At 43.1% G+C, this 16,528-nt stretch overlaps 4 protein-coding genes across 17 annotated transcripts in view; 2 read left to right on the forward strand and 2 right to left on the reverse strand.

The window, feature by feature from the left end:
• The first annotated feature begins 1,371 nt into the window (after positions 1–1,371).
• Claspin (claspin) lies at positions 1,372–6,418 on the forward strand. The gene is made up of 7 exons (XM_017088331.4): positions 1,372–3,029; positions 3,092–3,339; positions 3,392–4,066; positions 4,123–5,424; positions 5,484–5,736; positions 5,794–6,123; positions 6,179–6,418. The coding sequence occupies exons 1-7, from the start codon at positions 1,464–1,466 to the stop codon at positions 6,296–6,298; spliced, it is 4,494 nt and encodes a 1,497-aa protein (XP_016943820.4). The 5' UTR covers positions 1,372–1,463; the 3' UTR covers positions 6,299–6,418.
• Positions 6,419–6,626: 208 nt separating this feature from the next.
• Positions 6,627–9,038, forward strand: PMP34 (Peroxisomal Membrane Protein 34). Its single transcript, XM_017088328.4, has 3 exons — positions 6,627–6,951; positions 7,029–7,089; positions 8,081–9,038. Exons 1-3 carry the CDS (start codon positions 6,880–6,882, stop codon positions 8,890–8,892), a joined length of 945 nt encoding a protein of 314 aa, XP_016943817.2. The 5' UTR covers positions 6,627–6,879; the 3' UTR covers positions 8,893–9,038.
• LOC108020207 (THUMP domain-containing protein 1 homolog) lies at positions 9,038–10,272 on the reverse strand. The gene has a single exon (XM_036814878.3). It carries the CDS (start codon positions 10,212–10,214, stop codon positions 9,171–9,173), a length of 1,044 nt encoding a protein of 347 aa, XP_036670773.3. The 5' UTR covers positions 10,215–10,272; the 3' UTR covers positions 9,038–9,170.
• Positions 10,273–10,609: 337 nt separating this feature from the next.
• Positions 10,610–16,528, reverse strand: part of Cip4 (formin-binding protein 1-like Cip4) — a 36,309-nt gene continuing 30,390 nt past the window's right edge. For 2 of the 14 annotated variants that reach the window (XM_065864795.2, XM_065864791.2), the window contains 8 exons: positions 15,902–16,046; positions 15,364–15,833; positions 15,113–15,299; positions 14,349–14,384; positions 13,191–13,540; positions 13,049–13,123; positions 12,414–12,577; positions 10,610–12,354 (listed from right to left, as the gene is read on the reverse strand). In XM_065864795.2, the coding sequence (XP_065720867.2) occupies positions 12,191–12,354; positions 12,414–12,577; positions 13,049–13,123; positions 13,191–13,540; positions 14,349–14,384; positions 15,113–15,299; positions 15,364–15,833; positions 15,902–16,046 (1,591 nt within the window). In that variant the 3' untranslated portion in view covers positions 10,610–12,190. Of the gene's footprint in view, positions 12,355–12,413; positions 12,581–12,988; positions 13,124–13,190; positions 13,541–14,348; positions 14,385–15,112; positions 15,300–15,363; positions 15,834–15,901; positions 16,047–16,528 lie in introns of all 14 variants that reach the window. The other 12 variants (XM_065864794.2, XM_065864790.2, XM_065864793.2 and 9 more) reach the window with 9 other exon arrangements.

A 16,528-nucleotide genomic window follows, 5' to 3' on the forward strand; every position in this document is an offset into this window, starting at 1 on the left:
GTGAAATATGGCTGCTTTCTTCGGATCTTTCTAAAGTTGGATAACACATATCGCTTTGTGTGGGATTTTTGAATATGTTGCGCAATACGGCAAGGAGAAACATCGAAGGCATTTGTAAAATGCATTAATCATTAATGACCTCAGAATGCGGCGGTAAAGTGAAAAGTTGAAGGAATTTGACACCCATTAAAACGGTTTGGTTTTGGTTTTTGGGCCTCTTTAAACTTTTGCTTTCATTGGCGGTAATTGGAAATTAAGCTCTGAACCGGGGTTAATTATTGCGGATTGGATGCGTTTTTCAGCATTTATAATTGCATTTTAATGCTATTTATATCGGACCCTGGCTTTGGCCAAAAGGCAGCTATATCATTAGGCAACTCACGTAGTCAGTCGGTGGGTTACTTAATGACCCTCGGCCGAAAGACCTTTTCAGCTTTTCTGCTTTTCAGCCACTAAACTGTGAAAGAGAAATGGCCTCAGAGCAAGAAAGAGATGCGGAGAAAGCATCGCAGCAAGTGGCAACATCGACATCGCCATCGGACCAAAATCAAACCGACTGCAACAATTCGCCAACATCCAAGAGCAACAACAACCACGAGAACAGGTGAACTACTCACATGCCCACCTGTCTTTCTTTTTATTATTTCTTATTCGCGTATGTAAATGTAAACCCATCCGCTGGGTGATTACTTTCGATTGCTGCACTGCCGAAAGGTTGCCGCCTGCTGATTAAGTTGCTGTCCGAGATTTGTTCACGCTGCTTGATTTGCATCTAAAGCGTCATGTACACCTTATAGATTGCCCCTCGAAAGATTTAGTTGAAAATAAATTAAACTATTGAGGGGTTTTCACCGTTTAAGCATTATTTTTGATTTGGAAAATAATTAAGTTTATTGAATCACTCTAACAAGAGGATATGATACTAAAACTATAATTGATTTCATTTAATTAAATTTTCATAATTGCCTATGAGCGAACAAATATATTTTATAATTAAATGGTTTTATTTTTCTACAAAAATCATACATTTATTTCCAAACTTTGGTATATTTAAATTTAATTTTTGATGACCGTTACTTTTGACTTCAAAAAAGTTGTACCATCATGTGTCGTTTTTGAAAATTAAAAGCTAGCCAAAACTATTAACTTTGCTTAAAATTTTAATTTCAATATTTATACACCGTAATGTCTTAATAAACTATTTTCATTTGGCCATCCAAGTTTTCAAATTTTTAAAATTAAATATCCACAATATACATTTATTTTACATACAATTTTACACAAGTGTGACCCTGTCACATTCGGTGGTCAACTTTCCAACACTGCTCGCAACAGCTGATGGCTCCCGCACTTTCAACACTCTTTGCGCCAAAAATCGAACTGCGTGTTATTGTGTGCGTGTGGCACTCGGCAATGTTTATGGTTTTTTCTTATTATTAACAATAAAGAAGTGACCCAGAAATATGAGCGAATCGGTTGCAGAAACTGCAGATGCAGCGGAAAATGAGGAGCAGGCCGACGACTCGATGGAAAAGCTGGAGTTCGACGAGGAAGACGAGAAGATGGTCTCCGCCGAAGATTTACTGGGTGGCAAGAGTTTGATGATGTCGGACGACAGCGAAAATGAAGATATATCCACGCTGAAGCCCCGGAAGATCTCACCCAAGGCCAGGCGCCAAAGGATGATGGACAGTGATCAGGAGGAGGATGCAGTGGATGGAGGGAATCAAGATCAAGAGCAGGAGGAGCCCAAAAACAAGGGACAAAAGCTGCTGGACAGCGACGAAGAGGAGGAGGAGGTGTTCACCAAGTCCAAAAAGAAGAAATCCGCCGTCATAAGCTCGGATAGCGAGGAGGAGCAAACGGTGGCCAAGGTGAAACCTGCCAAGAAACCCAAGAAAAAGGCATCCCAGGTGGATGACAACAGAGAGGATCAGGAGCAGGAGGAACCTGCAAAGACAGAGAAGAAAAAGAGGGTAACCAAGAACAAGAAGCAGCTGCAGGAGGACCAAAAGGAGGACGACCTGGAGCAACCTGCTAAGAAGGAGAAGGCAAAAAAGTCTGAAAAGAATAAAAAGAAAAGGGCCAAACCAGGAGAATCCCAAGTGGACAAGGAGGAGGACTCCCAAATGGATCAGGAAGGAGACCAGGAACAAGAAAAATCCGTCAAGACACAAAAACCTAAGAAGCTGACCAAGAAGAAGAAGCAACAAGAGGACACTAAGGAGGAAGCAGAAAGAAATCTGGAGCAGAAGAAACCTCCTCAGAAACCAAAAGCAAAGAAGTTAGCCAAAGCTAAGAAGGAAACCCAAATGGACAAAGAGGAAAGCCCCCAAATGGACATGGATGAGGACTCCAAAACGGACCAAGAAGAAGATCAAAAGCAGGAGAAGCCATCCATAAAACAAAAGCCCAAGAAGAAGGCCAAGAAAAATAATCAAAAAGTGGACAGTGAGGAGGAGTCACAGGTGGAAATTGATCAGAAAGATCTGGAGCAGGAAAAGCCATCCAAAACAATCAAGAAAAATAAGTTGGATATAATTGACGATGAGGATATGGAAGAAGCAGATAAACCTAAAAAGGTAACCAAGAAAAATAAACAAAAAATAGAAAGCGATGAGGAGTCAGGCGAGAACAAAGATGAAGAAATGCAGGATCAGGATGTCAAGGAAATGGACAGCGAGAACGAGCCACAGGTCAACAGCGATGACGATGACGATGTCCAGGAACCTCCCAAAAAAGCAAAGAAAAATAAACAACGAATGAACAGTGACAGCGAAGATGAGATCCAGAAGAATCAAAGCGAAGAGGAGACCACTTCACCCAAAAACAAACTCAAAGGATTGGTAGACTCCGAATCTGAGCCAGAAGAGTCCATTGCAGAAATCAGTCCTGCCAAGAACAAACTCAAGGGCTTGGTGGACTCCGAATCCGAAGCAGAGCTCAGCAATCCAGAGGAATCTCTAGGGGAACAGGAAGCACCCACTGAAGGTACCAAAGGAAAACCTAAGAAACCTAAAGTTGTGCGCGTAAGTGTAACTTAGAAAAAAGGATTTAGACATCAATTTAGTTATTTTCCTTATTTAATTAGGAATCGGCTAAGAAAGCAATGGAAGGTATGCAGGCCATTCAAAGTGAACAACAGCGTCTGCATCGGGAGGCTCACATCAATGTGCCCTATCATCAGCCGAAACCCAGAACTCTGAAGGAATTCCTCAGTCGACGAACAATCAACGCTCCTTTGGCCACCGCGCTGGCTGGAGGAAGTCCCATGCCCATCAAACAGCCCAGAAAGCCAGTAGGACTTCGAATGACCCGAGAGGAGTTGGAAGCTTATGCGTAAGTTCTTTAAAAAATCATTCAAACTAAACTAAAATAAATAAACCTTTAGGAAACTAATGGAGGACCGTGCCAAAGAGGCCACAGAGTTTTTTAAATCGGAATCAGAGCCAGAGGATCATGAGGATTCAGACAACGAAGAGCCCATGGAGCTAAAGGACAATCCAGGTGTCTTGGATGAGGTGCTGGATAATCCAAAAACGCCAGAACAACCGAAAAAGCATACAGAAGATCTGACCAGCGAAGCAATGGCGGAAAACCCCGACATGCAGGAATCAATGGTGGAAGATCCCATCATACAAGAAGAACCCATTACATCAATGGTGGCAGATCCCATCATAGAAGAAGAACCCATTGCATCCACCTCCGCAGCAGCTGCTCTCAGATTCACTGATAACTTCGAAGTCCACCCGGAGAGTGAGGCGAAATCTCCCAGCAAAGTTTGTCTGGTTACAGAAGTGGTGGAACTGCCTAGGCTGGACTTGAGCACCATCAACATAACACCGCCCTCTAAGCCAGCCACGCCAAAGATCAGCGAAGCCATTCGGCGGCTGAAGATCGAGAAGAGCTCGGATGTGAGTCCTTCACTAAAGGGTGATGCCAACATGGTGATTGACCTGGAAACGGGAGATATGTTCGCCAAGAAACCAACTGGAGTGGATGATTTGCTGAAACGTCTGATGAAAACGCGTGAAGCCAAAAAACACAAGACCACAGAGACCGTCAAGTAAGCTATTACATTTATCAACCATATAAAAGCAAACTAACTTAAATTAACTGTAGCATCCTTACCACTGAGCATGGAAAACTGGAGATGTCAAAGGTGAGCATTCACCTGCACGAAGAGGAAATCAATAAGGATCCCAAACCCGGGGCGGGTTACATAAAAATGCAGGAGCAGCTCAAATCTCTAATCACTAAGAAACGCATGGAAGACTTGCGCAAGAAGCACGCCGAAGAACAGGAGAAAATGGCTGAAGATGAGGAGGAGGGAATGGATGTGGATGAGGAGTACGAACCGGAAGATAAACCTGGCTACGCAGAAGTTACCATAAACGAAGATGAGGAGATTGTTGAGGAAGCTGAGGGCCTTGCCGAGGAGGACGAGGAGGCAGAAGAAGCTGAGGCAGACGAAAAAGCAGTGGACGATCCAGTTGAAGACCGTGAGGAAGAGGATAACAGCAGTGAGAGTGAGCAGGAAAGCGAGCCCGAGCCAGAGCCTGAAACGCAAACTGGCAGGAAAAAGAACCGGATCATTAAAGCCTTCGAGGACGGCAACTCCGATGAAGATGATCTCGACCTGCTGCAAACTCCCAAGCCAAGCAATGTTGCTCCCATAACGGCCACCCAATTGCAATTATCCGCTCATAAGCTTTTCGATGCGGAGACCCGGCGCACGGCCAGCGACGAGGAAAACGAGCTGCTCGACCTCTGCTCCGGCCAGTTCCCACAATCCCAGATGCTTTCCTCCGCTGCACCCTCTGTGGACCCAGCTGTCATCAGTCAGATTCCCATGACACAGTTTGGAGGCAGCAGCCAGGCACCCGATGAACTGGAGGGTCTGTGCTCGGGCACTTTTGCCACCCAGCTGCCATCGGAAATACCCACTCAGCAACCAGAGGAGCAGGAAGAATCCCAAGAGCCGCCAGTGGTGGCCAACAGAATTCTGTCAAGCGATGAGGAGGAGGTCAAAGAGGACGCCACTGAAGCCGATAAGCCACGCAACAAAAAACTCACAAAGAAGAGGCCAAAGAAGAAGGCCAAACTAGGTTTCTCCGATGATGAAGAAAGCGATGGTGATGTCCAGGAGTTCGAGGAAGAAAGCTATGAAGAACCAGTTGAGGAAATCCCAGAAACCTTTGTGGACTACGATTCCGAGGAGAATGAAATTGTCGTTGAAATGACCAAGAAAGATCGCAAAATGCGAGCCGCCAACTTTGTGGACAAGGAAGCTGAGCTATCTGAATCCGAATGGGGATCTGCTGATGAGGACGAAAAGAACATGGATAACTATGATATAGAATTGGGCGACGAAGATCAGTTTGATCGCGATAAGCTGCGGAACGAACTGGGCCAGATTCATGCGTGAGTATAAGATAATAGCTCTACAAATTATAAAAATTAAACGAATCACTTCCCGGCAGTCGTAAAATGATGGACCAGGATATTCGGGAGGTGCGCAAGATCAAGGAAATGCTCTTCGAAGAGGAAGAAGAGGGAGCAAGTCGACAGCGCCAGTTCCGTTGGAAGAACGTGGAGAATGGTTTCAGCCTAGATGACCGCCGTCCGGAGAATGGTGAAGGAAACGAGGGCAGTGGCGATGAGGAGAACGAGCATCTGTGGAGAAAAATTCGTTATGAACGCGAGCAGCTCCTGTTAGAAAAGGGCCTGAAACCGGTGAGCAGATCCGTAACTTCCTTTATTTTCTTGTCTAAAAAACTTTATATTCTTCAGGAGGCAGCCTCTCCACTCTCCACAACCTTGTTAAATACCAGTACCCCTGGTAATTCCATTCGCCGACTAAACATAATCTCCTCCAAAAAGACAACTGTGGAGGTGAAGAAGAGTTCCCCATTCCTGATCTCAAAAACAGTAGCTGGCAAGCAGCAGAAGAGTGCAGTTCGTGGTTCTTTCCTGGTTCGGGACCAGCAGACGCTCACCAAACTGGCAGGCCTTACCAAAGGAACCTCTGGCGATGTCGACGGAGCGGAGAGCACTATTTCCGTAAAGACAGCAAAGGCCAAAAACTTTGTGTTCGCCACGCTAACGGAAGAGGAGCATGAGGTGGGATTATATTCTGTTTTTTTATATCCAGGTGTTTAAATTAATTATTTTTCAGAATCGCAAACGAAAAGCAGCCGATTTACTCAACAGCAGCACTGAAACGGGAGTGAACTTCATGAAGAAACCACGATTGGAACCTCGGAGGGAGAAGTGCCTTATAGATCAGCTTCTTTAGACTAAGATCTTTTAATTTTAGACACCCCTGAAATGTACATTTTGGTATACAGTCTAGTAAGATAGTTATTAGAAGTGAATTAACCATAAATATAATTTGTATATGTTAAGAGAAGAACAATTTATAAAGTTATGTTATGAAATTTGGTATGTGTGATGATATTGCTCAATATTATAAGTATAAATTGTAAGTTTTTCAATCCTGATAACGGTATGCTTGCATTAATAAATTGTATATTTTAGTATATTTCTCCAGCCAGTTGGTATATTCCGGTCCTTGACCAGCGGTCATACTATATCTGAATAAAATCCGAAATTGTGTATGGAATAGGTGAATATGTGAGTGAATCATTTATAAAGTCGTGATCCAGGAGGCACAACAAAGGGTTCGACGCCGACGCCCACAAGCCAACGCCTCCTCTGCCGCCGATTAAATTAATCTAATCTCGACGTCGCTGCAAACTGCGCTGTCGCAGCTAAATTGTAAACTACCGGCGGGACGTCAATCAGTAAACACTCGCCCGAAGACGCCTCCGGACGTTCCCACCCAGAGATACCCCAGTCCAACGAACAAACATCATAATGGTGGCCCCCTCTAAACTCAGCCAGGTGCTTAGCTACCAAAACTTCGTGCATGCCGTCTCCGGAGCCTCGGTGAGTGGTCAAATATTTACCGGCTAAAGGTCAAGATGTTGCCTGGTGCTAATTTGCATTTGGTCACCCCGTTACAGGGCGGATGCATCGCGATGAGCACTTTCTACCCACTGGACACGGTGCGTTCCCGCTTGCAACGTAAGTTTCCCAGGAATTTGCCAATCGGGGAGCGGTTAATTTGTAACTAATCTCTTCATATGGGACCGATAGCGTGGCCCGCTTTTGATAATTGATATACACCTATATGTATACCTGCGGGCGAGTTCAAACTCCAGCGTTTAAAACTTTCTATTGATATGTTAAAGAGCCCCTTCTAATCAATGCGCCGCGCTAATCCAATATTAGGTTCTGTGTATAGATGGAATTTGATAATGTCTAGTTTCTGTGCAGAGAAAAGATTGTGATTATTTATTTAAAAAAAAAGGTCTATCTGCAAGTTTTCCATAAAATAGATGTATTTATAGAATATCTTCGACTTTTTTTATCGTTTACTTTAAAGTTCTTGTTCTTATTTAACTACAATGTTAGAAATTTATTTTGTAATATCAAGAGTTCACTTTAAGAGTGTGCACTTTATTTCCACTTAAGGTACACTCACAGTTTATACTATAGGAATGCATAAAATTTGCAATTGTCTAAGGCTCTTGAACTTTGACTAACAAATTGGAATACACAGTTGACATTAGTTACGCAAGAATTTAGAATATGCTGCTATTATTATTTTAAATTTAACCTTTGTATAAATCTATACATCTATTGCTATTGTTAGAAGTCTAAATGGAAATTCAAAATGCATGTACATACACGACAAGCACACAGTCGTAAAAAACCAGCTATTTAAGTTTACTCTCGATAGATTTTTTATGATTATTTCATTTAAGCTCTAATGGAATATTCCGTTTAATGTTAGCCAAAATTTACTGTACATCCATGTAGGTAAAAGGTACCTTTCCACTTATTACCACAAATTGCATAATTATCATAATAGGGTTCAAGGTTGGGTTGATATCACTGACTTGGAATATGCGTGACAAATTAAATTAGCGCTAAAACAGACTCTGCCTGGGATGTTCTGGGTTCTGTAACCTCCATACTGAAACTCACAAGCCTTAAAAATGTATCTTTTCAGTTGAAGAGGCCGGCGAAGTGCGGAGTACCAGGCAGGTGATCAAGGAGATTGTGCTGGGCGAGGGATTCCAGTCCTTGTACAGGGGTCTCGGACCAGTCCTCCAGAGCTTATGCATTTCGAACTTTGTCTACTTCTACACATTCCACGCCCTCAAGGCGGTGGCCTCCGGTGGCTCTCCATCCCAGCACAGCGCTCTCAAGGATCTGTTCCTGGGCAGCATTGCGGGCATCATCAACGTGCTCACCACAACACCGTTTTGGGTGGTCAACACACGGTTGCGCATGCGCAATGTGGCTGGAACCTCGGATGAGGTGAACAAGCACTACAAGAGCCTGCTGGAGGGTCTCAAGTACGTGGCTGAGAAGGAAGGCATCGCCGGTCTGTGGTCGGGCACAATTCCCTCTCTGATGCTAGTCTCCAATCCCGCCCTGCAGTTTATGATGTACGAGATGCTCAAGCGCAACATAATGCGCTTCAACGGCGGCGAAATGGGCAGCCTGAGTTTCTTCTTCATCGGTGCCATTGCCAAGGCCTTCGCCACGGTGCTGACCTATCCGTTGCAGTTGGTCCAGACCAAGCAGCGCCATCGCAGCAAGGAATCGGAGTCGAAACCCTCGACTTCGGCGGGATCCCAGCCGCGCACCGAGAGCACGTTGGAGCTGATGATCAGCATACTCCAGCACCAGGGCATCCGAGGTCTGTTCCGCGGCCTGGAGGCCAAGATCCTGCAGACTGTGCTCACAGCCGCGCTGATGTTCATGGCCTACGAGAAGATAGCCGGCACCGTGGTCATGCTGCTCAAACGCAACTAAAACGAGGCTCTAGTCTACACGTAGTTTTACTCAACTAACCGTAATGTAAGCTATAACACAAACGTACACAATCTGACTTAGGATATGGCCAGAACACACACTCTCCAAAGTTTAGTCGCTAAGCGTCACTGGATTAAAGAAACAATTTGTTAACAAAAGGAAATAATAACTGGACGTTTTATTCATATTTGTCTGCACAGCAGATTGTTAGCTCTATAACTAGGTCTGGTCCTCTTAGCATACCCTTCATTGGGTTGGGGTCTTCTGAATTCTCTAGTTTAGTTGGTCTGCTCTTTGTCGGCCTTGGACTCCTTGTCTTCTTCATTGGACTTGGATTCTTCTGCAGACATGTCAGACTTATTTTCTTTCTCTACAGACTCCTTAGACTTGGAATCTTCATTCTCAATGGATTTATTCGTTTCCTTGTTTGTCTTGGAGTCCTCTGAAGACTTTTCCGACTTGGAATCGCCCTCCCCACTGGTTTTCTTCTCACTGGGATTGGCCAGCTCCGCCAGATTGAACTTCTTGCATCCCAGATAGTTGTCGATAACGCTGAGCAGGCACCAGCCCCTCAAGACCTCCACGATGATGGATTTCTTGGCCTCCTTGAGGTCCACAGTGTTGCCCACGTTCTTTGAGTTGACCAAATCGGCCAGCTGCATGATAATGTCATCCCGCTTAATCTGTTGATTGTAGCGATGGTTGAATATGATGCCATAGCTGGTGGGTTCCTTGAGGAAGTGTTTGTCGAAGAGCACTCCGGCGGCTGAGATTATGTCGGGCATGTTGGCACGGCAGACGGCTTCGATGGGCACAAGGCGCAGGACAAATCGGGACATAGACTTTCCGGTGGTGGCTATGTCGTTGATTATGTGCTTTCCGAGGGCCACGGGGTCCTCCAGTTGGGTGCGGATGAACACACAGTTGGTGGTGTTGGTGTCCACGTTCTGGAATCGCACCTTACGCTGGGAGAGCTTCTCGCGGCATTTGGCAGCCGCAGCCTCCAGGTCATCGTCTTCATCACTAGTGCTTCCTTTGGCCGGCTTCCCAGCATCGTCCTTTGCATCGCCAACTGATCCATCCTCGGGTTGCTTCTTTTCCAGCTCATTTTCCGGCTGCTCAGGTCCATAGAGTAGGTCCGCATAGTGGTTCAAGAGATTGTAGCACTCGCGAACACATGCTTTCTCGTTGATGTTGCAGGTGGCAAAGAATCCACGTTGGCCAGGCTGGAGCGCCTGCCTCTTGGCATGAAAGTACTTCTTTTTGTTGTTCATGAACTTGTGGTTCTTCGTCATTTTCGATTTTTTTGCAGAAGGTTCCATGAAATTAAAACTATTATTTTAGCCGGCTGCTAGAAAGGGAGGACCGTAAATGGGGCGTCAAAATAATACCAGACGTGTAGCGGAATCCACTTAAATTGACAGGTCAAAGCGAACAAGGAATGGTCACTCTAAAATTTTCAAAATTTTATAAAAACGCAGTTTATGAAAATGCTGAATGGTTAATATACATTTTTATGAATTCTTAACAAAAAGTCATAAATATTTATACTTTTAGTTTTATAAAAAAATGATCAAATCAATGACTAGAGATTTGTCAATAGAAATTATCTTATCATATCAAACATTATCTTTTATCCCAGTTTTCAAAGTATTCAATACTCCCATCTAGACAACCAATTTCAATCCATTAAACAAACACAACCATTTGCAAAAGGTTAAGCTATATTCTTTCTTTTAACTTTAGTTACTTTTATTATGCCGACAATTCTCACATACATTTGCCGTAGTCTGTCACTTAAATTCAATTACTCTCATTCCATTTGATGTTGTAAACATTTTAGCGTAATACGTATGTGCCTGTTTTCGGTTCGAATTTAAAATTAGATAAATTTAAGAATTTTGGAATTATTTATTTTCTGCGTTCGCATTAAGATTAGTCCATCATTCGTTCACATCGTTCATTAATTAAACATAAGAATTCATCAGTATCAGTTGTTTGCACACTTAAATGCTAAAGCATGGTAGCATACATGCGAAATGAAAGTACAAAATACAGATGGAAAAGGCTGCTGAATATCTAACTAAGGACTTATCATCTCGCTCCGCCTGGACTTTCTCCGCAGACTTCTGTTTCCAGTTTTTGATTGTGGTTTACCAATATACAGCGGTATATCATATTAAATTATAAATAAATGTATTGCAAAGTGGCGTCGAACATAACAAATGCAGCGCCGCCCGGCTTTGCTCTGACTTAAGCCTTAAATGTTGTGAACTTAATCGTATAGGGGTACCTAAAACATAACTAATTGATGCACATATCTCCGGATATCTCGCGTCCTTTTAAACATAGTGTGTGAAAATGTACAAGGCAAAGAGCAATACAAAAATGATCTTCAAATTAAAATTACAAATTATGCATAGAGTGTGTAAAGTAAAATGTACAATTGTTGCTATTTATATAAAACAAGCTAGCGCGTTCTTTGCTTCCGCAATTGCATATGCCGCATGTCATGCAGGATTGCCATAACTTTTGCCCACATATCCTTGAGTTTCGGGCGGTGTATATAATGGGGTACATGGTGTTTCATGGGGGTGTTGTGATCGATGTCCGCCTCCTTAATCTTTGCATATTTACCAAAGTTTTAGTGCTTAAATTTGAGGAAATCGCACTCTGCCGCTTTTCCAATTGGTCAGCGAGAAAAGCGGCAGGTGCTCCTAAGGCTCCAAAGCCGGGAATCGAGCAAAAGTAAGTGTTATCAACACATTGCCAAATGAATTGCATCTGAAAACGTGTTCACAAGATCACTTTTTTTTTTAATGTCCAACGGCTGTTGTTTCAGTTTTAGTTTTCTTTTCATGCTCTCACGTATTCAAGTGCCATATAAATCTGGTTCCATATATGTATATAAATAGGTGTTATCATGATTGTTGTGGTGAAGAGGGAAACGTTGCGGTGCTTACAATTAGGTGAGGTCTGCTCGTAGGTGCATATGACTATAGTATTTATAGTATGATATAGCTTGCACTACCATAAGATCAATGACGTTTAAAATCAAAGTAAATATACAAAGCATACGAAGGGTAAATGAATCGAACTTAGCTTAGGTCAAATGTACAGTGTTGTGTGAAGTTTGGGTGTTTGGTTATCATGTTTTTTGTGTATATGGTATGGCTGTCCGATAGAACGCAAAGTTATGACAAAAGTACACAAATCAATCGATCATACGCAAGAGTTGCTGAGTAGGTAACATTTAAAACCGCCCGGCTGATCGCCCGCCCCGAAAATGAACTTAATCCTAAGCATAGAGCGTGCACTCGATGTAACTCGTGGGCACGAAGCCCTCGTCCCAGCCATTGGAGTTGTTCGCCCGCCGCACCCGCGTCCATCCATCTCCCTGATCGATCTCGATCACCTGCAGCTCCTCGCCCTCGCTCATGGGTATGCTGCCCTCGCTGGAGGCTGTGGGATACAAATTTATTAGAATCAAATAAACAAGAGTATAATTCCGATACACTCACCTTCGAAGGGATACAGGGCTCGACATGTGCCCAGTGGATTTAGGGTCTCCACTTCCGTTTCGTAGTACGTATCCTCGCCAATCGCATTCTCATTGGCACTGCCCTGTCCCGATCCTGGCAGGGATGTGTGCGAAGTGCCCAGGCCGCTCTCGGGACTTGCCGAACTGCTGGATTTCACCATGGAAAAGGCAAAATGAAACGAAATATTTGAAGAAGTTGCAATTTTCACATTATTAAGTGTTATCATGTTTGGTGTAGAGCAATAAAGAATCAAGATAAAACTACAAATTAGAAGTTAAAGAAAATTGGTATTCAAATTTTGTATCTTTGGCTTCTTGTGGACTTTCTGGGCTGTTATTGCTTTATAGATTTGGGAATGAGTCGAATGAACCAACACCAAAGAAAATGCCACACACCTTGAAGAGTGCAGTGATTTAGTATGATTTAAATAATACAGATTACAGATTAGATATGCGATGCCAAATCATAATGCTACGATAATGTATGTACGAGTATAATGTAGGTGGGTGAGAGATATATATATATAAACATTGAACGTAGACTTATGAGTGTACCCGTTATTGTTATTATTATGCCCATTTTGTATTTGCGCCACATTATCCTCAGAATCTGACCTGCTTAAGCTGCCAGCGTCATCGGGCTGGTCGTCGCCATCGTCATGATGGTCATCGGCACTGCCATTGGAATGTCTAAAGATAAGGGTGTTCCATTATTAGATGATACATTTCCAACGTTAAGATCTGTATGCCAACTCACCTAGAGGTTCTGTGACCGTTCTGCAATTGATTTCGAGTCGCCTGCGGACTACTGGTGGCCACCGGCACTTGGCAGGCCTTCTCCAAGAAGTCCTGGTACTTCTTCAGATCCACCTTCAGCTTCTCCAACTTGTGTTCCGACTCGTTCAGTTGTCCCTCGACGGTCATGGGATTGCCCAGCGAAGAGTTCGCCTCATAGACGATCTTCATCTTCATCAGGCCATCCCGGGCTTTCGTTTCCTGGGCGATGTTCTGGGTCAGCTCGGCGATCTTCGCCTGCAGTTTCTTTCTCCGTTGGTTAGGCGGCAGATCGCTAAAGTCCTCCTTTTGTCCATCAGCAGTCAGGGAGTTCTGTGGCAATTAAAACTCCATTAGTTGGTTGTATTATAGATATATATATATATATATATGATATCTTTAGAGGCGAATGCAATGAATAATTGAATACAAATCAGGACTAAAAGGACAAGACATTCACAAGACTCAACAAGAGTTGCACGCAGTGATAAGAATCAGTACAAACCAAAGAAACGGAAAAACACAGATATATCAACAAAACAAAACAATAAATGCAAAGATTTTGATAATCCAATGACCCGCTTTCGACATCAATCAAACCCTTTTCAAACTCAACAGGCCATTAAATGGTATCATAAAGAAAAGTTATGGAAATGGAACGAAAATGAAAACAGGGCGATAAAGGCATTCAATCATGCGGAGGGATTTTCGAGAGCTAATGATACATAAAAAACAGAAATAAAACAATCGTAAACTTAAGAACGAATCAATCGAATAATGTGTAAGTGTGCTGCTGTGGCTTTAGGCTAGTTAGCTAACAATTTACTGGTTAATTTAAGATCTTAAACATTTGAGTGTAATTGGTGGTGTTTATTTTTAGAACTCGACTAGGTTTAATCAAGCCAAGAATATGCCGATCGTTTGCGTTCAGGCGTTTAAAGTGAAAGTTGCTCAGACTATTAATTATTATTAATGGAAACGATATGCTAGTGATGGTTAGATTCGTATTTAGCTGATTGTGATTAGTAGATAGCGAGATGTGGTGGTGTTATTAAGATTAATCGTAAGGGGCTAGTAGTTAGAGCTAGGCTTAGTTAGAGTTAGTTATTTAGTTGGGGGAGAGCTGAAAGATTCATCATACCTTCATGGTGATACAGGCTTCAATTATCTGCCGTTGCTATTGGCAGCGAATTGATTTAGTAATTTATTTTGTAGGTTTGCATTTCGTTTCATTTTAAAAATTGTATCACATGTTGTGTTGTTGTGTTCGTGTGATTTTAAGCATTTTAATCATTTCAAAATCGAATGGCAGCAACAAATGTGTGTACAAAAGTAGAAATCAAGAGTTAATCAATTAATATTGGGTGAGTTATAGAAGAAGCTTGGGATTTTAGGATAACTTTGCGTGATGGTGAGGGGGGAAACTCAAAGCACAAAGTATTAGTAAATGAGATACAAAACATGGCAATTCATAAGCAATTCGAGGCGATGTATGTATATATGGCAATGTCGATCTGGTAGTGGATTATGCATGGAGAGGACACGAATCGAGGACTCTGGACACTTGGTACTTACGGCAAGAGACAGAACCAGGTCCAAGTGAAATAAAGATATGGTAATCGATCGATGGTTCGATCAAATTAATATAGAAATAGAACGGAAAAGAGAGAAGACTGGATGAGTAAACCATAAAGAGACACAAACCATAACCAAGACCTACGACTTATCAATAGAACATCGAACTTAACAACTAATCAAGAAGCGTCTCAACTCAAGAGGCTGGTGCACAGAATGGAACGGACAAGTGTGGAGAACCAAAAACTCTGGACGACAGAGAGATAGAGAGTCAGGCAGTAGAAACCTCAACCGTTTGGGCACCCGAGAATTGGGCACGGACTGCCTCACCTTGTTGCTGCCGAATAAGTTGAAGATGCCCACGCGTTTCCTCAGTTTGTTGGCACTCATCGTGCCCTTAATGGTCAGGGGGTTCGATATCGAGTAGTTGTAGTGTGAGTCCTGCGCGGAATCAGGATCGCTCTTGGACAGATCCTCGAAGGGTATGTCTCTTGGTGGCGTGAAGCCCGATTGGTATCTGTTTGGGGATAATTACAAATTAGTTTTTTGCTTAAATATATCCCATTAAAAGAAACCCCTACCTTTCTATGACTTTGAAGGTATCCTCCTTCTCGTTGATCGACTCGCCGGCCTTCACGATGCCCTCCATGCAGCGGGCAATGATGGGCGCCACCGAGGACTCCACATCCGCCGCCCCCACAATGAACTCCCGGAAGCCACGGGTGCGCTTCTCGTCCAGTTCCTGCAGCCTATTGAGGACGGCGGGCAGCAGCATGCTGAAGTGCTGCTGCTGCAGATTGTTCGTCTTCTGCAGCTGGTTGGCATACTCGTTCTTGGCATCGTCCGACTGCTGAATCTTTGCCGTCATCACGTTCTTGTAGCGCTCCACCTCGGCCCGGCTGAGATTGAGGTCCATGTCCGCCCGCTTGTAGCTGTCCACCGCCTTCTCCGAGTCGCGGTAGGCCTTCTCGTAGTTCCGCTTGGCCCGGTCCAACGAGGAGAGCTGTGTGGTGAGGTTCTGCTGCAGGTTGGCACCATCGCTAAGGCATTTCTGCAAGTACACATGGATGACAGGGATTAGTTATGGAGTTATGGCTTGGGCCGTTTTCTCTCACTCACCTTGCGTTCTTCGCGCAGTGTCTTGGACAGGAGCGTCACTCCCGCGATTATCTGCAGCTGCAGGGATTCGGACACCACCTCGCGCTGTCCCGCCAGGTCGCCCACCTCCTTGAGCAGATTGCGGAACGCTTGCATCGATGTGAATCTGTAATGGAATGGGAGCTTGTGAATCAGTTCGACCTACGCCAATTTACGCCTTGGGTGTACTACAAGATTTTGTGCACAGAGAAAATTATTCTTGAATTTGAGAACTGAAAATAACTGTTTGAGGTTACAGCCCTTGCACAAATAATAATACAACAAGTAAAGAAATATAATAATAAAAAAATAAATAGAAATATTCATGTAATATATGAAACAAATAATTTCTTAAATTTTAAGAAGGAAGTGTTCTTAAATAAAATTAACATGACTATTTTTATAAATTGCTTTAAATAGCTAGTAAAGAATTTTAACAAATATAAAAGTTTTAAAGAAGTAAAAAGAAGAAATATTTTAGTAATACATAATGCAAAAATTTCTTTTAAGACCCAAACATTTTAAGAATGGGATATTTTTGAATATAAATTATTATATATACTTTTAGAAGTTGTTATAATTGGCTATAATTTCATTTTTGTTATAATT

The sequence above is a fragment of the Drosophila suzukii genome, chromosome 3 (genome assembly GCF_043229965.1).
Source record: "Drosophila suzukii chromosome 3, CBGP_Dsuzu_IsoJpt1.0, whole genome shotgun sequence".
Classification (NCBI taxonomy): Eukaryota; Metazoa; Arthropoda; class Insecta; order Diptera; family Drosophilidae; genus Drosophila; species Drosophila suzukii.

Excerpts from the sequence above, each read along its gene's own strand:
- PMP34 (XM_017088328.4), top strand. The coding sequence starts at position 6,880 with ATGGTGGCCCCCTCTAAACTCAGCCAGGTGCTTAGCTACCAAAACTTC. Across the intron at positions 6,952-7,028 it reads ATGCCGTCTCCGGAGCCTCG|GGCGGATGCATCGCGATGAG; the intron begins GTGAGTGGTCAA and ends ACCCCGTTACAG. Across the intron at positions 7,090-8,080 it reads GGTGCGTTCCCGCTTGCAAC|TTGAAGAGGCCGGCGAAGTG; the intron begins GTAAGTTTCCCA and ends GTATCTTTTCAG.
- Claspin (XM_017088331.4), top strand. The coding sequence starts at position 1,464 with ATGAGCGAATCGGTTGCAGAAACTGCAGATGCAGCGGAAAATGAGGAG. Across the intron at positions 4,067-4,122 it reads AAGACCACAGAGACCGTCAA|CATCCTTACCACTGAGCATG; the intron begins GTAAGCTATTAC and ends AATTAACTGTAG. Across the intron at positions 5,425-5,483 it reads GAACTGGGCCAGATTCATGC|TCGTAAAATGATGGACCAGG; the intron begins GTGAGTATAAGA and ends ACTTCCCGGCAG.
- LOC108020207 (XM_036814878.3), bottom strand. The coding sequence starts at position 10,214 with ATGGAACCTTCTGCAAAAAAATCGAAAATGACGAAGAACCACAAGTTC.